Source organism: Lasioglossum baleicum, chromosome 3 (assembly GCF_051020765.1).
Source record: "Lasioglossum baleicum chromosome 3, iyLasBale1, whole genome shotgun sequence".
NCBI classification, from domain to species: domain Eukaryota; kingdom Metazoa; phylum Arthropoda; class Insecta; order Hymenoptera; family Halictidae; genus Lasioglossum; species Lasioglossum baleicum.
In genome coordinates, this window is record NC_134931.1 from 11426865 (window position 1) to 11450339 (window position 23475).

A 23475-nucleotide genomic window follows, 5' to 3' on the forward strand; every position below is an offset into this window, starting at 1 on the left:
AGACCAAGGACACGATTGCTGGAACGTGACTGGACGCCGGTAAATCAGCACAGTCTCGCGGCGGTCGTGGAGATAGTAATTCGTGGAATACTTCCCGATCGGTTGCCGAATAAAGCCCGTGGTTCAAGTATATCGGCGGTGAAACTTGAAAGGGTGGCTTCCCGATAGGTAACCAAGCGTAACCACGAATAGTTGTAACCATCGCTAAGTGGAGTCGTAACTACGTGGAGCCGCGGGTCTGGAAAGTCCTGGCAAAGCGCAAGATTAAGCAAATCGACGGTCGGTCGGCGTTTAAGGTCCTGGTCAATGGCGCGGAAGAGACGCGGAAGGAGGGCCGAGTAAGCAGGTTATAGCTCGAGCACCGCGCTACAGATGGATAGGTAGATAGAGGCTGGTTTGGGTGGACCAAACTGATACAATTAGATGTGATCTTAACGCCATAACTCAGGGCTAATCTCGGGGTCTAGCCGAGGCCCGGGTGAATTTCGCCTTCCGGCCAAGGCGCGATTCACTTCATTATTCATCCCGTTCTGCTGCCGGCCTAGTTATCTCTGGCAATCCGAACCGGATGTACCGTCCAACCTATCGACCTATCGACGCTGACCTGACCATACAACGAACGTCTCGCAGCTCTACCTTCCAGCCAAGACACCGGCTAATCGGGAATCGTAACAATTATCGACGCTTCTCGCTCGGACGACGATGGACCCGAATTTGGATCACTCGATCCGGAATGCTACTAATATAATACACCGATTTGATGTGTTGCATTTGCAGCTTCTGTAAATGCAACGTACTTACTGACGATTTTCTGTTACAACATAAAATGTTCTTTTAATTGCTAGAGTAATTTGGTAGAGGGATTTGCTTCACATACGAATTAAATAAAATTCGATGTGACCAAAGATACTATTCACTTGTAACTTTTTACTTAAAAGTATTGTCTTAGTAATGAATTTTCTAGTGGTATTTGACCTTAATATTAAACAATATAGTGAATGTGTACATTTGCAAACACACGCCGTATCCAAGACGGTTTTGTACTTTTAGATAAAAATGTGTGATTCGGTAGCCATAGTGTTAAGTACATTATTATGAAATTAATGCTATGTACAGGAATGAAATTGTTCAAAGAATGTTTTCAGAGAGGTGTCGTATAACGTAAAATGTTGTATTATATCGATCTGTGTTACCTTTCATTAAAAAAAGAGGACTTGTGCATCCCCTGCAGCATTTCTCAATAAACTAAATATACCATCGCAGACGAGACTCGTAACAGTTCGATAGAGAGTCGACTCCGACACTTTTTTCCTTTAATAAACCATAACTCCGTTCGCCATGAAAACGAGAGTTACATTAAAATCGTGCCCGCGGACGCCTCTCCCTTGTTCGTCGGTTATTGACTGACTTCGCTTATGTACTCTTGGTTTACGATGCTAGTAAAGTCACAGGAAGGAGTCCGGAATCGGTCTGTTAAAAATAAAACGGTCGCCCCCTGTTGAACGTATTTCCTTGAACTTTTAACTGTGACCGAGGAAGATTCGATACGATCGTCGCAAATTTTCGGGAAGATGCAAATGGAAGTCTGCATTTTATTCTCGAAATTTTTATTCCGAGGGATGCTATCATTATATAATCGAGGAATGAGAAATCCTGAGTTCGAGTCTCGATCAAGAGAATTTCTTCGTCTAACGAACAGTTTAATGACTCGAGTACGAAGTTCGATGGCCCGGAAGCGCAGGACGATAGTTTCTGACCCATTTACCTAAATCTATCGACGAGAGGATATAAATGATCCGAGCCCGCCACGAAAGGAAGCAGAAAATTTAACTCTTCAGGAACGACGAGCGATAATCGGTTTCTATCTATTTGATCGACAGATTTTCACTTCTTGTACTGTAACATCCAGTCAGACTTGTGATGAAGATTTCGAACAGAATAGGTGTAACAAATATGTTATTAATTTCCTTTCAACCAAAATAAAGTTCCATTGTCATGAATATATACAGAGTGTCCAACGTAACTGTAGCCAGAAAATTCAAAAATTAAATTTGTTCATGAAAAATGAAGGTCATCTTAATAATATTATTGCTCAATGTCCTGTGACCATGTGACCTTATCAGTAATGCAGGCTGGAGTTAATAATTCTTTCGAGGGATCAATTTCTTGACCAATATGTCAACAACTTAAGATCATATCAAGGTCATTGTATACTAGGCCGTTGAACCAATTCTAATCACTGAAATCGTAAAATAAATCGTAGTGCAAGAGATTAGCATAATCTAGACAGCAAAAATGTCGCTCTTGAAGGGTTAATAAACAAAGCAGAGTGGCACACGTCGACAAATCCATTCCTGAAGAAGAGCGCCTTTCGCGAGGATCAAACGCAAATTGAATCGGCAGGGAAGGGAACACCTTTCGGTAGCCCGGAGCCGTTTCGCAGATGAGACCGTGCAAATAATGAGGCGGTGATCGCTGATTAAACGTAATTCTCGCGTCGTTCCTAACCAGCCAATCAAGGGAATCTCTCTCCGGCTGTGCTCTCACCGCGTTTTCCGCACGGTCCCGCGTCGCAGGGCCGCGACACGCCGAGTCAGACCGAAATTCAGCTACCTGTGGCTTCGCCTAGTTTCACCGAGAAATACGACAATGGCGCGAATTAGCGCTGTTGCGCATACATACGTCATATCGTCTGTATCATCAGCATTTGATGGTGCGGAAGGTGCGGCGAGGCAGCCGCGCCATGCCACGCCATGCCGCGCCGTGCTGCGCCGGTTTGCCGTAGGGGAGCGGGTTGGCCGCTTTGTACCATCAGGGTGATTATATTGCTGTTCGGCGAGAAACATCGAGTCACATGAGCAACCGAGGGGAGAGCAATGAACGTTACACGCGCGCGTACACAACACCGCGCGTACATTCGTTCTCTCTCTCTCCCTCTCTTCTCCTCTTGAAACCGTTGTTCCGAATCCTGTCCGGAATACAGGGACGCGTCTTTTGTCGGTCGCAGGATGAATGCGGATACCGTGCCTCGCGATATTGTCGTTCTTCGCCTGGCGACACGCTAGACATTAAACAATGCGCAATAACGAGCCGAAGATCCGGAATTGCCGGACGAAGAACGCCGCCGTGAGGATTTAGCCGACTCGGGATACTCGGGGACCATTCTCGCCGGAATTGCCGGAATCTTAATCTCCAGGAATATCTCTCGAGTGTGATTTGCAACTGAGCACAATGGAACTATGTTGCCACCCTCTGTGGTCGATAGACGCTCCAAATGTTTTCGGAACTTTTTTCGATAGAATTGAGCTTGTGTGAGCTTTCCACAATATCTTCACTCTTTGTGGATGTTCCCTATTATATGCTCTCCTGTTAGTCTTTGGTAAACGTCAATTTTTGGCACCAGGTTAAGAGGCATGAAATATTTTATCAATTTTGGAAGGTTGAATTGCTTCAACCCTTGATAATTCAAGTGTTGATAATTCTCAATATCGATTTATGAGTTTGTTCAAAGTACTTCTCGTAGACCCGTTAGCCTCTTTATTGTTTCTAATCGCTTGAAACTGAGTGTCTCTATGATGATTTGAATAGTATCGGTAAAAATAGGCCCAGGTACCGCTGGCAAAGAGATAAATGTAGACATTTGTTACAGAATTCAGTGAAATTACTTTAGCACCGAGAATGTCTTCACTACTGTTTTTAATAGAATGTTTAGATAAGCTTGTGTTGGTCGCACTCCTTGTTTCTTCATTCGTTTTATTATTATTCAGATTTGCAGAAGATATTCCGTGAAATGTTGCGATAGTAAGGATTAGGACCAACCACTCGGACGTCAAATTAAACAATCGCCATGCGAATTCGTTTAGCAAGCATTATGTATTCAGCGAACAGCGGTCCCTTGTCGCCACCAGTTTCTCGTTGTACACCGTTAATAACTCCAATCAAAGAAGACTCGAAGCATCGTAAAGGCGTGTACAAAGTACAAAACTCCGCGGGCGCGCAGATGTTGAAAGACGAGTCCCTGGAGTAGCTGATAATTCCTACGGAAACTATTGCGAAAAGTCCTCTTACAGGCACTCAAAGGGATGCCGCGGCACTTCGTAGGAATTTTCTCGGCTCGTCGCGAGATTTCTCGCAGACGAGACCCTCCGTACCTCTGACACCCAGGACCCTCTTCGTCTCAGCGCGGTTCTCTTCGAACAATTCACCAGTCAAGCTGCCGAGAGAGAGAGAGAGAGAGAGAGAGAGAGAGAGAGAGCGAGAGAGAGAGCGAGAGAGAGAGAGAAAGAGAGAAGTCGCGGAGAACTTCCTCTTTACACCGAGAACACCGGAGTCTTCCTTCTACACGGCGGCTGTAGAAGAGAGCCACTATTCACGCCGCTTCTGGAACCCCTTTCTTTCCCTCCCTTTCGCTCACAGTATGCCTGCTCGAGACAATGATATCGCAGGAAGAGGAGAGAGAAGAGCGTCACGGACCCGCTTTACAGCTCCCACTGGGGTTGCCTTTACCAGGGCAAAATTAATATCATAAATAATATCGTAAAAAAAAGAATACAGCCCGCCAGCGTCACGATGGCCACCGCCGCAAAACGTTTCTCTCGCGGCTTGATAAAGAACGGGGGTGGGGCCGAGATGGGGTGAACGATGGAGACAACCACCCTCGGGAAGGAAGCTGGGTCGACAAGAGACCCTGGATTAAAGAAAACGAGTTACCGCGGGCTACCAGTGTATTCCATTTGTTCGTAGCTCGTGGAACTCCTGATTTTACCGGATTCGAGAAAATATTGCCGGAGACCGTTGATAGACCGCTGCTTTCTTTCAATGTCCTCCATTTTTCCATTTCCTCCATTTCATTTGTCCGCAATTTTTTCCCGCGGTTACACGTACTATTCAATAGTTATCTCCTGGTGTGTCTGACCATGGACAACCAATTCTACTTGTCACGAATGCTAGGAGAGCTGCTGCATTTTTTAACACTTTCTTCGAAAACGCAGCGTCAAACGAGAAAATATGAGACACCCTGTATAAATTGTAGATCATTGTTGCTACAGATCACGATAAAATCGAACAAAAGTATGTAACATCGATCCCCACAGTACGCCCGAGAAGCTCAGGTCATCGCACAGGAATCAGAAAAACTTTCTGGCCCTCAGTGGTAATCGCAGCGATTCCCAGAGCGACTCCATCAATTCCCAGGGCGAGTTCGAGCATCGATGCGTTCTTCGATCAAACCGTACGGCCGGATTGTTCAGAAAAAGGGGGTTAGTCGCCCGGGGCGGTCGCCGCGCAAGTAAATCCAACTCCCACGGATAAGTAAAATTTAAAACCGTTCCCTCCAGTCCTCAAATTACTTTCCGGAGGTGGCGGAGAAGGCGGAGAAGGAGGATAGAAACGGCTTCTCGGCCCCGTGGAAACGAGACCGGATGATGGTTCGCGAGATAAAAGCAAGCACCCGGGGAGCTTCGGTCGCCACACCGAAAGCTCAAGGCCGCATTAATCTCGGTAATTACGTCACCTCTGTTTATCCCCCCGTGACGTGCTTGTTTCTCTCTTCCGTCGCGTCTCTCACCCCCGTCCCCCGGGCCGCTTTCCCCTCGCCATGGTTCTGCAGGTTGGATCTTGCGGTCGAATCACTTCCGAGGGCACCCTTGAGCGAGCTCGAAAGCAAACCCGGTAAAGGGATGATGGAGCGGTGACATTTTTCAGCCGCCTTTAATGTAGCCAAGAAGTAATTAAGCGACGCCCGCGAAAAAGGCAATTAGACATTGTAACGCGGGCACAATTGCGCCAATAAGCCCGGTGGAGAGCAGCTCTGCCGGGTTAGCTGGCTACGAATGGAAGGCAAATTGCCGGCGATTCTTCAGGGTGTCTGCCAGCCGGAACCCCGTGCTTGGAGGAACGTATGGCGACGAGCAAATGCCGAGCGTTTTATGAATGAACTCCGGGAAAGGTTCAATGTTGCGTCAGCGGCGAAAACGTGATTGTTTTCAGCGTGAATGGGAGCCGGGAACTGCTGCCGCGGAAGAGGTGTAAATGTGGAAAGGATTTAAGGGTGTAATTAGCGGGGAAGTGCTATTATGAACGAGCCACTGAACGACTTGAAAGAAAGAAACACCGACTCTTATTTGCTCGTGTACTACGCTCGCTTCACTCAATGAGCGCTTGACATTCGGGGATCTGGGCTGGCAATCGGATGAACTTGCACCTTCAATTTTCATTTTAAATATCTACATTTTTCAACTATATCACAAAATCAACTTTGTACCCCGTAATTTATGTACATCTATTAAAGGTCACTTTTGACATTTAAAAGTTCATTACCATTTCCACCGAGTCAAGGCAAAATAATAATGTCCTCGGCAAACAAATAGTTAAATAAGTGCAAGCTTGGGAAATAGTAAGACATTAACGAAAAGGGGATTGCATCATGTGTGTATGCTTATGTCCCCTAACATAACCTAGTGTTTCTGAACTTATTCTCAATATTCGTCTTTAGAATGAATAAAATAAAAATACTGCGGGGCATGGGGGGTAGTTGGTGGAGTAGAAAAGATAATAAGGAATGGTTAATGTTTGGGATACTTCGCATAGTTGGCGAGTTAGGCGGAACAGTTTATCGGCAACTAGGCGACTGGCAAGCGTGATTAGATTTTGTTCGCACTGAATGTGGAAAGGAGCCACGAGCAGGAACCCTTTGCGGAGCGATGTTGTCGGAACCGCGTTTTCCCAAGAGAAGCGAAGAGGTTACGGGGAAGGCAGCGTTATGGTAGACCGCAAAACCAACAAACGATATGCGCCAAGAGACTATGGGCCCACATATGGGCGGGCACTCTGAGGCGTGTGCAGACGAGAGGCTGTGCGCCGTGGATTTACGATCGCGTAACAGCCTTGTTCTAACGTTATTGGATGCGTAACCACGTGCGGTTATTCTTAAGAACATACTACAAGTCTTCAAGACTGAAAGGACTCAACAAAAAATTCCATAACATTTTTCAAAAACGCAGAACATAAAATACTGAACTTGAATTATCCAATCGAAAAGAATTAATTCGACGATTCTAACAATTGCGAGGAAATTATTGAATGGAGGAGGAATATAATTCAATGCTGCATTTATTTCACTCTTTACAAAACTGATCTATGTATTTGTAAAATATTCTGTTGTTCGTAGATTGTATAGATTTTGTAAGAATATAATCTACATATGATAAGACGACTTTCTGCTAGCAACTGGAATTAATTTAACCTTTCGAATTGAATTTAAGTAAATTTTTGTTCTAGATTTGTAACATATCTTACCGTTGAAAATGGTGTGAACAGGTGAAACACTTTCTGCGATAGTAGAAGCCATTGAGCAGAATCGAACGCACTTACAGCTGCCTGGTATAGAATAGATCAATGTAAACGCCCACCTATTGCACTAAATTCGTATAGACGGTACAAACATAGAAGGGTGTGCTTCGAAGCGAATTGCCCCTAATTCAGCAATAGCGTAGCTTAACCACAAAGCCAGCTAATATGGCGATTAGATGCATGTACAAGCTAGCAACGTTTGCTCGAGGCAATGTTTCGACTTGCGTGACACCGATACAAGGATTGCTTACATTGATCGCGGTAACATCAAATACTTCATTATTCGTAACAGCTTCAAACCTGCCAAGAAGCGCCAGAATCAAACCATACAATCTAAACTAACGCTTCCCAAAATTGAAATTAGACTTAGTCTGCAAATTCATTCAAGCAAATGTGACAATAAAAATTCTTTTTCGATTTATGCATAGATGAGATAATAAATCTCAATTTGTAATATTCAAGGGATACTTCAAAAATATCCAGAGAATATACATACAGTGAATGAACAAAGTATTCGTACACCTCTTAAAAACTAATAATTTTTTTATAATAGTACCAAACGACATGATTTTTTATAATCAATTAGAAGCATTGGTTTGCGAAATGATATGCAAACAAGATTTTCAAAAAATTATAAATTACAAGGTTACATGCAGAAATAAAAAAGGGATTTTTTAAAACTTTTTTATTTGTGCCCTCTATGAAAATTTATGTTTTGTAGATCTATGTTAGATACACATATGTTGAAAATTTCATCGAGGTCGGTTAACGAACATACGCGAGCTACGAGCGGTTAAAAATTGTGATCAATTTCTGCTTAAAATCTACAGAATCGTACATCTTTCGATGCGTGTCGTTTTTCCCTGCGTCAAGTGATTTTGATGAAATTTTCAGCATGTGTATAACTAACATAGATCTACAAAACATATATTTTAAATTTTCATTGAAAGCCCGAATAAAAAAGTTTTAAAAAATGCCGTTTTTATTTTTGCATGTACCTTGTAAATTATAATTTTTGGAAAATCTTTTTTGCATATCATTTCGTAAACCAATGCTTCTAATTGATTATAAAAAATCAGATCGTTTGGTACAATTATAAAAAAGTTATTAGTTTTTAAAAGATGTACGAACACTTTGTACACCCATTGCATATGTATGGGATATATCTTTATTCGAACAAAAGTGGCAATAGAAATTTTGTATCGTTTTAGATTTCTGCACAGCTGAGGAAATTAGTCTTAATTAATCTGATGTTAATTAAAGCACTTTGAACATACCTAAGGGTTATCTTCGAAGTTTGTACCTTAAATTTGAACAATTGGGGAAGTCGGAAAGCCATCAGTTTCATTGGAAGCGCAGGGTTGGCGAACGGGCGCGATTGCAAGACGCAGCTCAGATTTCGAAGATATCTGGTTCCGGTATTCCGTAGCTGCCCTTAAGGGCCTGTCCACAGGGCAACGGTCAGTCGTTGCGGTCAACTACACAGCTTGTCTGACTTGCCTTCGTGCTTCGGGTCCTTTGGTGATTAACGAGAGGTCAAACCTACCACCACCCGAAATACGAGCAAATACTCTCTCTCGTGAAATTGGGTTCCAAAGCGAGTCCTGATTGAGGTGTCCACTATTGCGGCCTTCACTAAGCTGACTACTTCATCTGGAGCCTGACTATCCAGAAACGAACGGCCGGGGAACGCGTTAGAGAAAATTTGCGCCCAATGTACACAACGGTCCGCCCTACGGTACGTTTTAAACTCAATATTGCGGTGAGATGGTCCCCCGAAGCTAAATCGATTCTATCCCTTCGGCTAGACGACTTCGAACTACGATTCTAAAGGAAACCTACCATCACGCTCTTTCGTTGAAAACAGTGCTAATTTTTAATTTCATTACAAAAGCGAATAACATATCATGCGCGAGTATATCGCATGTTTTAAAACTCGACGTCAAAGCTGCGATAACAGTATCGATTAATCAAACTTCTGAGTCACGAGCAAACAATTTAGCGCAACTGGCGAAAATGTCTCGAGACTTTTCTCGACGAAATAAAAATTTTTGTTTCAGTGTTTGCGTGAATAACGTCACACGCGAGAAACAATTTCGCAGAGTGCTTGATTCGACAGGAATTATTCACGGACATCGAATAACACGTTCCGAGACGTAATCTCCGAGCCGTCCTCGATGCATAGCCATATATCCGTCGGTGTCGTAGCGGAAACTCGTAATAATACTTAACGAAAGGAAGCCCCGAGGAAAGTGCGAACGACGCCCGTAAGAAACGAATCTTCGTTAACACGGCAGCCCGGGGACCGGGGTTTATTAGTCAATATAGAATACTTAGCGTCATATCCCATCAAACGGGATGTCGGCGAGAAGAAAGAGGTTCGTGCGAGCCTGCCACTTTATCGGATTAGTCAGTCGCGGTAAAAGCGTCCCGGAAAGCGTACCCTCCAATTCGTTAATTCGCTCGGCCTCGGTCGTTTCTTTCGCGCTGATATTAATTGGCCCCGGCGTTCACGAGAGTCCCTCAATCTCGGAGAATATCGCGGCCGTACACGCTGTGCATTATAAAGCAGTCTCGCGTTCGCCGGATCTCGACCCGAACTCTCGAAATACGAGTTCGAGGAAGCAAAATCAAATAATGTATCATATTATAGTTTGGGAATTTTCTTAACGACACAATTCATAGTAACGTATAGCATTATAAAAAACCTTGAAATTGGTCGCTGAGAAGAATCTTCAATTCGACGTCCCCCTATAACTTTCCATTTAATCCCATTTAAAATTCAATAAGACCACGAAGTACATCAAGTTTTTGGGAATCACTTTAATGAAGAAGCTTCAAATTTATGGTAGATGTAATCACGAAAAATTCTTCAATATTTTTAGACATGTGTTAATTTGTCGCTTCTTGGAAAATCGGAAATCTAGAGGACCTTCTTGGAGCCACTGGAAACGTTTTCATAATGAAATATATTATTCATGTAAATACGAATATGTTAAAGACCGCATTTCATCTCCTACAAATTCTGTACAAAAATAGTACATAAAAATGCAAAAGGACCCAAGTGCGGTCAATGGTTCCCGAAAGCATGCATAGCGTGAGCTAGCAGTGACGATTGGTCCAAGAATACTTTTGGGGATTGCTATACGGGATACTTTCGCTATCGATGGTCGCGTCGCGATGAGACGAGCAAGTTGAACGCGGTGGCATTGTGTCGGAAAACAAAATCGTGCTGGTCTGAGTCGCAGCGGTCCCCGATCTGGCGACGTAGCTGGCGGCGGCGATCATTTTTTCCCAAACACGTTCCCAACCGGCGAACTTTTTTTCGGGGGAGTATTGTTTATTCAGGAGCGTATCAGCGTTGCCGAGCGGAGGAGAGGACGGTGACCACGACGGGAAGGCGGACGAAAGCGAGAGGGCCGCGTGAATGGCGCTTCCGGTGGGACGACGGGTTCCGAGGTCCGTAGGGCTTCGCAGACTCTCGCTTCCGGTCAGGCGTCCGCGTTCCTACCCCATCGAATACAACCCAGTCTCCGGATTTCGTTGTGTCCGATCCTCCTCTCCCCTGTTGCACCCTCTCGGCCGTCGTTCCACCCCCTTCTACGCCCAACCACCCACCCTTCCTTCTCTCCACGGGCAGGAGTTCGCTTGCACATCGGACCCACCGGCGTTCGTTAATTAAGATATCGATTCTTATTGTCCGCCGGCTGCCGAGTCGAGCGGACGTCCTGGCCGGCGTCCGATTTCACGCCCACGGTGCGCGTTGTCGGTCATCCACGGCAACCAACCCCTATATTCCTCTCGTTCGCGTCGACGCTTTTTCGCCCCAGGATTTTCTGCACGTTTCTCCGATTTTTTTTTGGGCACGAGGATTCCTCCGCGCTCGAATCTGCCGGAGGAGACTATGCTGTTCCTTTATTCGGCTGTGGAAATGCTGGTACCTTCGGTTCATTTTCACGCAGAGCAGCGAAATCATTAATTAAACCTCCTGTGTACTTCGTTTTCTCAGGTTAAACCTTTAAGGATGATGTATGTGCTTTGTTACACACGAGGATACATATGAACAATTTCAGAAAGTCTAAAACACCAGAAAATTACGGTGACATCTGTAACATTACACGACGTTGAAAAGGAAGTAGTAGTAGTGCCTGAAGGATTAATTTTGCCCCTTGGTCGAAGAGACACAATGACAAAACATGAACGTGATAGAAAGATGAGTACTAGCTTGTAAATTTCTTCTTTGACTAAACTCAGATCTGAGGAAAATTGAGATGTGTTCGTACTAAGATGATTAGCGCAATAAGCGTCGTAATAAGCTGATAGAACAATATGTGAGACAATATGTGAGACAATATGTGAAATTGATATAAGGGATGAAGGTTCAGAGTTAAGTCGAATAGTTACTCAAATAGAACTGTGAAACAACCCTGAACATTGTAAATTGTTCAGTTGCCAAAAAAGTTCCCCGTCCAAGGGTTAATCAATTTTATTATTTATTGTATTAAATATTTCAATGTTTCAAAATACTAAACCACTCAAGACCCTTTCTATTCACAACCGTGATTTCCATTCGAATCTCAAAAAATAAATAACAAAACAATAAGAATCCTTATTATCCATCGAGATGCACATACAAGCTACATACCAAGAAAAATAAACAGCGAAGAGAAGAGATAGCGGAAAGAAGAGGTAGCTGGGAGAAGATCAGGTGCCATAAATCGGTATCAATGAGCAAAGATTGTGGCGAAACGGATTCAAGGGTAGTTATTCTCAGCTCACTCGACCTGTTCGTCCCTTTGAGGAAAAGGTTCTGGAAATCTCGGCGAAGAGAAAAGAATGCGCAAAGGGTCGTGTCACGAGCAGCGTGGCACGCGACTACTGCCCCGAAGGGTGGGTTCGCTCCGAGACGTCGTCCGTGGAAAACCTCAAGAAGGGACGGATCGTAAAGGATGACCAGGGTTGTCACCTGATAAATATCTTTATGGCCGAGCAACCGAGAGTCTTCCCGAGGTCGCCATTCATCCTATTCCGGTGCTTTCCTCCGAAGGTACGCCACGCAGACGGTGCGAGGTTCAAGCTGCCGTGTAAAAACGAGATACAATGGGGCCCGGGGAAGAAAAACTATATCGGGTAATTATGAGGATTAATCTTAAGTCCCGTAAAGTCCACCACTTGTGGAGTCTATCCCCCTTTCGCTACGGTCATTCGACCCTTGGCGCTTCCCTCGTCCACGGAAACGATGAAAAATCTGTTCGGCTGACATGGTTCGTGTAATTCACCTGTTTCTTCCATTTTACACTGTGCTGATTTAATAGTAATCTCAAGATGGCAGAACTTGGTGTATTTTTGGCTTATTGTTAGTTTTACAAACGTTTTAGCTGACTTAATTTCTTAGTGGTCAGTTTACATTATTGGTTGTTTTGTATCAGGCATAGTAGAAAGATCAACGTTGATTTCGAAGAAGTAGGTTCGAAAATGTATAAAATAAATTTGGTTAATAGGAAGGATCTACTCATTGTTGCCATAATATCGTCAACAGGATCCACCTTAATGGTTAAAGAATTTCTATGTCCTTCTGACAAGTCTTTGCAATGATCTCCATTTAAATCCCTCCTTGCTTTGCAGTACTCTTTGCATGATCACCATTCAGATTCCTTCATGCGTTGCAGTTTTGAGTACCCTTTTGTGACAATATAAATAACTTTACGAGCAGTTCACTTCATAAAAGCTAATAAATTGATTTGGATTAGACGAGACCAATTATATCTGAAGCATAAATTTGCGAGAAATTAAGTATAATAAAAACATAACAGTCTTAATACAGGGTTAATCTGCTACTGATTACACGACGCATATATGAGCCTGATGCCCAGGCCGGATATTAAGCGAATGAATATGTAACAGGAAACAGAACGATCACGGACCACTTCCGTATCTTATGGAAATCTTGCCGAGTGATAATTTTTTGCCCCTCGTTTCCACGATGGGCACAGTCGGCGTACGTACGCACATACATATGTAGAACGTCGAAGCTACAGGTGTCAGCGAGAACAGTATTTTTCAGTGAGCTCTGGGCGAGGGTGTAGGTGATAGAGGCAGAGGGAGGCCGGGTAAAGAGCAAACCGGGCGGAGGAGAGAGAGAAGAATGGAAATGGAGAGTGTACAGAACAGAGAACGCGAGAACGAGGCGGACAGAGAGAGAATGATTTCACCGTGGGCAGGATAGCAGCCATGTGCCGGCACGCACGTTGAATCTGCTAAACGTTCCCGCTCGTGCGTGAAATGCCTCGATATCACTGTTTTATTTCGGTTCGTTCGTTCCACGCCGGCTCTCTCACTTTTGAAATTCTATCCTTTTTACCCTCGACCCGTTCGCGAGTCGGACGAGCAACCCTTCCTCGATTCTCGTACTCGTTCCCGTGCTCGTTCGTGCGGATTTGATGACCCTTCCTGTTCGATTTCATGATCATTTAATCGTTCACAATTAATTAAAACCCAACCGTGGCTAGCTGATGCGGTTCGAACATGGCTTTGACCGTTTGATGGATCTTCTCTGTTTGGCCGACAAAGGACTCATTGCGGGTGGAAAGACTGATGCTAGAGGCGATTATAAGCAAAGGTGCCTAAGTGGGATATTATTATTCCTTCAGAATATGCAAGTCTGCTAAATGGGGACTGTTTGATGAGAAAAAAATTATTTGTGAAATTTCTAGGATGAACTTAGAACTCTGTGATTATAATGTCAAGATCCAGAATTTTGAGTCTTTAGGTTTAATTTAGGAATCCCGCAACATTACTGGATTGGATCACTATACATATCTTCCAATAGGTCTCATGAACCTTCCTACGCAAAATTGCATTGTATAAATACATTGTTCCAGATTTTTAGTGTATGAGAAGACATAACCCAACATTTTCCAGAGCCTCCTGTAGCAACACAGTGCAAGAGGTTGCCGATAAATCGATAAATCGCGAAGTGGTCCGTTAGGTCAATTTAATTAATAATTATCGACTAGAAGAGGAGCACCTTGCACAATGGCGATACTTCCTCCTGGCGTAATCCTTGGAAGATTAACGAGCCCGCGTACCAGGAGGGACTTCCCTTTCCCTTCGTCCTCCAGCCACCCATCTCCTCCTCTCTCTCTCTCTCTCTCTCTCTCTCTCTTACCCTCTCTTACCCTCGTCCATTTTCTCTTCTCCGTTCACCGGTCCTCGCCGTCCTGGTCCCTATCTCTCTTACAGCCGCAAGACGCCATAGCGCGCCTTGCGGTGGTTGCGGCAAGAACCGTCGCCGTACCCGCATTAACGCAATTATGAATTTGTCGCGTTGGGATCTGACAATACAAGATGTCGCTACCACTCCACTGCTCTCCCAACCACCCTCGCCGTCCTCCGACACCGTGAACCCGCCACTCCACATTTACACTAAAACCAATTCTCGACTAAGCAGACGGAAAGAACCTCCGGCAATATCCACTTTTCCTTCGGCAACGATTCTCTCAGAATTAAATATGACTTTATACAAAATGAACACTGCAGTCTGTATCTACCAAAATTTTTTTGAGCCATTTACGAATTGCAATTATTCGGTTAGGGATTATTATTCTTATAAATTATATCATATTGCAATGAATACAAAAATCTTGTAATATCCTTCTTAATACTTTAAAGTACTTCTATTCCTCTTTTAGGGCATCAAAATAACAAAACTAATCTACCCATCTACATATACACCTCTACAGGTCAAATTTGGCATAATAATTCTGTAAAAAATCATTTACAATTTTTCATTAAAACGTTCACTGTCTCCTATGTTGTGATACTAGCAGACTAAGACGGTAAGAAAAACTATGACTGAAATAGCTCACAGAAGTCACGTCACCATATTATTTAAATCATAAATATTTGCGTTAATAAAAATATGCAGACTGTTTCCAATCCGATGGAAGAACCGGAAAAAAGTAAAACGGGGGTTGACGCGTCTGACCATAACCTGCTCAATCTTCTTCGTACGACTATCCGATGCACGAGTACCTGGCCCAATTTCAAAGCCGATTTTTTCGAAAACGAAGTCTTGTTCAAAAAAATTTTCGACATGTTTGTTCCTATAGAATGATCCTCTTCCTGGCTGTACCAGGATGTATTGTATTCCAACTTGAAAAAAGACATTTCTTACAACCTAGAATATTTCTATACCACACGAAATCTGTCATATTATAAGAAATATTTCGGGTGATGACTATATATAGACTGCGGATCTTCATGCAATATAAAAAGTTTCTTCGTCAATCATAAGACACAAGAAACCATACAAAAATTTCTTCCTATCTTTAACAATTTTAACAAATTGAGAAGAACATATGAATATTCTTAAATTGTCTTAATGTTTTACTGTCTTAAATTACATCCACCCATTCTTGTCATAAATGCATAAAATCCGCAATCTAGTAGTAATATTCCCCCAGAGTCGCCATTCGAGTGCTAACGGTTAATCTATGTTTTAACAAATGAAGCTCTATTACTCTTCACCGAAAGCCAGCCGCTCGACATCACACATCGCGCAACAGCGATCTAAAAGATCCATTTCTGCAACAACATAATAATTGATTCCCGATTCTTGGCATCATGCAATGGGTAAGATCTACGGACAGAACACGGAGTGTAATCTTCACCATGATATCGATAGCGGATGTGCATCGCGTGCCTCCTTGTTAACCGCGCGACCGTTTCGTGGCGAGGAAAGCGGGCGCAGTTTCGGCCGACCGAAGTTAGTTTCGAAGGGTTTCGACGCTATCGTCGCCGGGGACGATGTCCCCCTGTAGCGTGCGGTAGCGTACAATGGCTAGAACGACGGAGGATCGTTGCGGCTGGCCGCAGGCGACTGCTGCGACCGGTTTCTCGCGACAAATTCCTCCCAGTTCGAGGCGTTTCGCTCTGCTAACCCTCTTCCGTTTCCCTCGGCGTGGCACAAACTCCGTTATCACGGGCTCGTGTTATCCCCCCGCGATTCTGCACCGCGAGAAAATCAATCGACCCTTGGGGGGTTGAACCTGGGGGGAGGGGGTGGCTCTGAGAAAGTCCAGTTTACTGGATGCAAGGACCTCTCCTTCCTGTCCCGGTCTGGACCGGTCAGGATCCTCGAGGAGGTTAGAGAGCTAGCTCTAAACATCGAGAACCTCCAAGGGGGTTCTGAACGGGGGTGTTCGATGGCGTTAACGGTGAATGCCTAGTCAGCCCTTAATATCGTAAGAGCTGGATCCACGCAAACAACCCTGGCGGACCTAACGCAGCCAACGGTTAAGCACTGGAAAGCCCCAGCTTTAACGTTCGACCGCCGCTGGCCCTATTATCGCTAACTAATAAGGGACCTAATTGAAACGTCGGCCTTTTGTTTCCAGTACTCGAGCGCGCTGCTCGCTTTTCCAACCGCGCTTGTATACGCCGCTGTTTGACCAGGCTGACAAAGAGAGAGTGGGAGAGAGTCAGAGAGAGGGGGGGTAGGGAAGGAAGGCAAGGCTCAAGCTGGTAGCTCAAGTACGGATTGAAATTAATTTTCGAACTGGAATCCCTCGAATGAATGAATTTTCGTCCAGCTCCTCGAATGCCCGCGCAAGATCGATAGTCTCCGGGGTTTCGAGCGTTCCCGTTCGTTCGTCGCGCACTTTTCATCGTAGCGATTGTATCGATGGGTTTCGATTCGGAAGTTCACCCGGGAAAATTTATAAACTTCAGCGGCGATCCTGATCATTACAGCTGTAATGGGTCTTTTTGTAGTCTTCGGTGTCTCATGGTCGAATATAACCGTTGTGTTTCGATAGGGAGGTAAGGTAGACGCGATTATTATAACCATCAGGAAAGATCGGTTTCACCCTCGGCGGCGATTCACGGTCAGTCGAGGAGAATCATTTTCGTGGCCCCATATTTCGTATTCCACGCATACATCCCCGGTGCCCAGTCCGAGCAGGACATTATTCCTGCTGGTTGCAATCATATTAGTTTCCGAAGTTATTAGAATATTTATGCGAGACCGACGTGGGGTTATGCATGATGCCCGAGTTCCTCCTCGCTCGCTACCGTCCCCAGTGCTGCTCGACGTCGCAGACGAATCGTACATTCCGTGGAAATCCTTCCGATCGATGAAAATGGGGAAAATGCGTGGATGCGGCTTCCATGCTCGTTGAATCACTCGGAACGTCCCTCTCTTTGATCGCTCATTCTCTAAAGAAATTACTTTCATTATCAAACTTTCCAAATTTACTTTCTGTAAATCAATTCGCCAGAACAAGTACATTTTCAGTTTTTAGTTTCTACAACATATTGAACGAATTCTGGGGTGCATCGTCTATAAAAAGCAATTAGTGGACGTTTTTACCAAGTTGTCACTGTTTTTTCCTAATTTTTTAAATAATATTATGCGATGTTGCACATCTCAACATTCTGAGAAAGATGTTTAAAAGTTGTTTTAGGTTATTTCAAGATTATTAAATTTACATCTTTCTGCAATCTGTCTTTTCGCAAACAACAAATCAATTAAAACCGCAGCCTCACTTTATCCCCGCGGCTACCGGAGGGTAGTTCCAAGAGGCTTAGCCGTTTAAAGAGAGAAATGGACCGATTAAGGTGGCATCGTAATTGAGCGCAGGTCGCGAGAGGAGAGACCTGTGTTCTTAAGAAGAGGTCCTCTTCCGCGCGTGCGAGCAGACAATTAAAACAGCGGCGACGATAAAACCCTTCATGCCGGGCAATAAAGTCTCCGGCGCGTTACAAGACACGGCTCGAAGATTGTCGGTTGGGAAAAGAAAGAAGTGAGGAAAGAAATCCGCGAGACGTGTCCCTGCGGACGTCGTCGCCGTGCGAAGGACACGCGGTTCCTCCGTTTTGTTAAAGATCCACTGCGAGAGGCGGCCAGGATCGATATCTCCCGTATCGTTAAATCCAAGATTTTGGTGCTAAGTCAGTTTATTGTCGAGCGATCCTCTTTGTGCCGTTTCCAACACGATTCCTGTGCGCGAAAGTCCGTGCTAGTCAGCTTCTAGGCACGAGTACAGGTCGGTCGGAGTGTATAGTGCGGTAGGACATCGATACTCGGATGAAAACATTAATTGAAGTTCAGGTTTCATTTAATACTTCATTTTCCAATTTCTTTGCAGTCGAGTCTTGGATCTAAGAATGTTAGTAGGGAGGGTCGACTGCAGCAGGACCTCGATAGATGCACAGAGACGAAGTTAAATGTTTAAGCTTGTCCTATTCCCTCATTTTGTATTTTCTTTACTCGCAATTGTACCGTTGCTTTAGGAGGATTAATTTAGAGGGTTTGACTGCAGTAGTACAGTTGCAAGAGTACACTAAGAAGAATCCATGAAATACCTCGACAACTGCACAGAAGCGAGGTCGAATATTCAAACTTTTCTTTCTATTCTCTCATTTTCTATTTTCTTCACTTGGTACCGATGACTTAGGAAGAGCAATTTAGAGGGATCAGACCTCTGCTGGAAGACCTCAGTAGTTGCACAAAATGACAATACATCAAAGCGCCACTTCCTAATTTTTTTAATTTTCTTTGGTCTATCATTTGCAGCACGTGCTGTGTGTTCATCTTCCGAGGCAGTACAGTATTTCGAAAGCGAAATCGATAATTCCCTGCGGTGGAAATGGGCCCTGTTTCCTCTCGAGGATTCGCTGAAATTGTCGAGAGGACTCCTTTTGTGAACATCTGGAGAAAACAATGCCACTTTGGGCCTAATGCAAGCTACAAGAGATTGAACAGAAAGCTACACCACATTTTACAAATACTAGAATAACGAAACTGCAGTTCATATTTGTGTCAGGCCTAACAAATGATTTGAACTCGTCTCATTATGCTTGTACATATAGTACGTTGTTTGAAATATAAGCAAGGGACAAAATTAATTACCTCTACCATAAGAAATTTGATGATCCATCGAAGAAATCCGTCCTATGAAATGATTTATAAGAAAGAATGAGAACGCGAAGATTCACAAAGGGTATATTGGAATAAAACCGGAGATACACAAATCGTTCGAACCAAAATTAGTGGCACGGACGAAACGTAGAAGGTCGGTAGCAATTGGCCATTATTTCGCTGTCAAATATTTATTCCAACCGAGTACGCACGAAATCGGCAAAACTTTCGAAACGTCGCTTGCATTTCGACTGTGCCTCGACTGTTCGGCGCACGTATGAAGCAAATATTCGCCGCTAGAACGTTAAATGGCTGTGTTGCCTGCGAGCGTGCCGAACCGAGAGAGAGAAATGAGAAAACAGCAAAGGAAGCGGCTTTACCCAGTCGTCGTGTGGTAGGGGAATGAATCTTTTCAAATGCCGCCAGAAATTCGCAGACAGTTTGCAGCCGACGAGCAAAGCCAAAGATACTCGGTAGGAACGAAGGTTGTTGAGAGAAACGGTTGGCCAAAGTTGATGAGCAAAAACTTACCTTGTTGACGCGCTGTTGGACTGACTGTTCCTGGGAGACTGTGCTGCAGGTCGCACGAAAAGCCGCTCTGCCGTGACTTGCTCAGATACAGCTGCAAAACAAAAACAAGAAATATTCTTTAATAGTGTCCCTCTTCATTCTTGACTTCGTCTAAAGTATATTTATCAATTCTTTCTGCTAAACATACTTCTGCTTTGTGTACTTTTCATTTTACCCGCCAGGAACGACGCTTAATTGTCGATTTATTTCTGTACGATCGACGTTGCATGATAGTACAGCTGTTATCACCAGATTTTAATACGAACTAGTTGCAATTTAGAACAGTAAAAGCATTTAAAGAATTCAAAAATACTGTTCTATTATTTCCAGCTTACTACGATTATTAAGGAAAGAAATGAATATCCACGAGGTTCCTATAGCGTCAAATTAATGTAGACACTTTTTATTTTGCATAAAATTGCATTAAAATGCAGTCTAGTTATCAGAGATTATTTATACTTTCTGATATCTTTCATAGCTAGCTCCAATTTCTAAAAAAATTTCTAAGCAATAACGAATGGAAAGTGTATCATGTCTCATAATCTGATCACGTTTAATCAATCTTGAAACATGTTGTAGAGTCAGTATGATGCATAGACGTCATCCCTTAAAGGTTAATGACGGCCAATTAATGATGGCAAAGAAACTTTGCTGCCTTGAATCGAGTCTAAATGAATATTTTATAAATGTTTAATATTATTAGAAAGATCAATTTGCAAACTCCAGAACGTTTAACAGTCGATGACGGTACTTTGTCCCAAACATTCAAGGCAGTCCACGTGTCACATCCATGCCTCTTGCTCATCTTCCCTTCGAAAGCATCGCCACTCGACTTTCGTTCTGTTCGCCAATAAGGAACAACCCCGCGTCCGATCAGAGAATTTCGGTATCCCGATCACGCGCTAAGGGTGGACCATCCCCTTTAATATTAGGACCAACTCGGACGGCCTCGTCTTGGTATAAAATAAAGGGCTGACATGTGAGCACAGAGCGGAGAGAGAGAGAGAGAGAGAGAGAGAGGGAGAGAGGGAGAGAGAGAGAGCTGCAGTCGCGTAGGGGAAGGGAAGTGAAAAGAGAGCCTCCAGAGGAACGAAGATAGAATGAGCAGGGAAGACAGCCGAGGGAAGGGTGGCTTCACCACCATCGTGAGGGATGACTGAGCGAGTCGGTTAAACGGGCGTCTTCTTTCATAAATTTCGAGGGGCCCCCGGATAAAGGTTTAGAATAAATCGTTCGACTTGTTATCCACTCCGACGTCGGCGGATAACGCCAGCCAAGCGCTACAGTTACTTGAAGTATCTCAGCGATTTTAAGAAAAATTTCATTATCTCTTCGCCGGTTGTCTGAAAGAAATGCGTGTACAACCTAATTATAAAAACAGCAACCAGTGGGAGAGTTAGAGTAAAGCCATGAGATTTTATACTTCAGCGCTTTCGCTTGTGTATCCAAACAGCACATTTGACTATTACAACTTGTCTGAATAAAACGTTACGCGCGTGCAAGTTTGAAGTAACACCTACCACTTTAGCTACCAGTAGCCTATTAAATAGACGTTCCAGTGGCTGTATTGTATCTAGAAGAAGCTCCATACTGACTTCTTGAAATGTATTATTGAAACCAAGAAGTTAGATCACCAAAAGACGAATGGCACAGCTCTAGAAACGCTCAAAGATGAGCACACCACTAAATTCACTTATGACACACGGTTCGAAAGACAAAAAATCCAGAATAAATCGCATTCTCTCCGTGTTGCAGGCCGATTACGCCGCGTAAGCCGTCAACGTTGCACTTTGCACGCCATAACTCAACCGCCTCGGGGAATGGTGTACGCAATATGAAAGTGGAGGAAGAAGAAGAAGCGGGTCTGAAACGCTCATAAATACGTCCTCGAAGATCGCACAAATCGCTAGTTCGAGGCCAATCCCCTTCGACGTTCCTTGCGAGAGATACGAGAGGGAACCCCTCTTCGTCTCGCGGAGTACTGGCTACAAGTACATATATGGTTCACGTTCATACATGTATGTATGTATATATGCGCAACGCGCCGATATAACGTCCATAGGCACTCGCGATATAGAAAAGAAGCATCGGAGAGGTTCGGAGGGCTTCGGAGGGAGTAGAGAGCCAAGCAAGAGGGTAGAGGAGAGGGCAAACCAGCCAGAAAGCCAGTCCAATTTCTCAAACCTGTCCAATCCGTGTCGTATGCAAAATCAATCACGCTCCGGCATCTCTCTCGCCATGGCAGCATCCCGTCGCGTCCCCGGGAACCCCACGATTTTCAAATCCGACCGAAGCCACACGGTAATCCAACTCCCGAGGCGAAACTTCTCACCCATCCGCGATCGCCTGGACGCAGAAACATCCTCTTCGTTCCACTTTTTCCGATCTCATTTTCCAGTCGTCCTCCGGCCGTGAATCTTACGCGCCGCAAGCCCCTCCCGCATTGTCGAACTTAAATTCGCGTCGGCCCGTTCCAATCCAAAATGAAAACCCCCTCTCTTTCTCTCTGTTGGTCTCTTATTTTAAGATTGCCTCTTCTGCATCGTCCGAAGCTATTTCAGTCCTCGAGCAAGAAAATTTTATTCGATGCAGGTCTCATTCTTCAATTTTTGCATGAATTCATGAAGATAAGATACATTCTAATTGAATCGAAACTGGGAACGCTTATCCTGTCTCAATAATCTTTTCGATGCTGCTCTAAAGCAATTTTATTCGGAAGACTTTGCAGAAATTCAACTGGATTCGACAATAGTTGTACTTTACTCGATGCAGTCCTTGTTCTCCAGTTTGTATACGAACTCGTGAAGAAGGGATACGTTCATCGTATTCAACAGTGCTGTATTTTTATCGGTCGTTGGCCGGGGATGCAATTTATTTCGCAGAGAGCTCGATCATGCGTGCGAGAGAAGGTGAAAAGAGGAGGCCCGAAACCTATTAGAAAGTTCCTTCGCATGTCCGGCCGAAGCCTACCCATTGCTATGCATCACCTTCGATCGCAGCTGCAATCATTAGAGGACTTAAGGGAGAGCCGGCTTGGCTAAGGGTGCGAAGGCCACGGTGGCAGCCTCAAAAAAGTAATTTGTCCTTTTTGGAAGGGGTTGGGTGGCGCTGGCGACTTCAAAGTGCTCACGGGACATTTGTCCCAGGCTTACTCTGACGAGAGCAATGTTCTACTTGTGCACCCTTTCTACTTGGCGGGGCGCATCAGACTTGCTGATTTTTCAACGTCGGGACATTGTCCGGCGTCGGTCCGTGCGTCAAGGGCCCCCGGTGTCGGAACTCGGACGACGAAGGAGGGCGAAAGAGAGAGAGAGAAAGAGAGAGAGAGAGAGAGCGCCTGGTGGCTACCGAGGGGTGCGAAAAGTTTAGCATACGCATTTTGTACATTGAAATCCCGACACGCTCGTCCAACTTTAAATTGAAACCCGACTGCCGCGCGCTGCCACCGCCCTAGCGTCGATAGCGCGCGGTCTGTGAAGCCTAGAGGAGACTCCCAAAAACGAAAGATCTCTGACACCCCCACGTCACTGTTCCGATCAATCCGGTATGGACAGGGAATGGCCTTCAGTGACGTCACCTTCGATTCCCAGGACGTGGTCGTCGGTGATGCATCAGAGGATACAACTTGAAGA

The 23475-nt window shown here is 44.4% G+C and overlaps 1 protein-coding gene across 8 annotated transcripts in view; it reads right to left on the reverse strand.

Annotated features, from left to right (window-relative positions):
* Positions 1 to 23475, reverse strand: part of LOC143207473 (uncharacterized) — a 398430-nt gene that overhangs the window by 146751 nt on the left and 228204 nt on the right. For all 8 annotated transcript variants that reach the window (XM_076420989.1, XM_076420988.1, XM_076420987.1 and 5 more), the window contains one exon: positions 19805 to 19895. In XM_076420989.1, coding sequence (XP_076277104.1) covers positions 19805 to 19895 — 91 coding nt within the window. The remainder of the gene's footprint in view (positions 1 to 19804; positions 19896 to 23475) is intronic.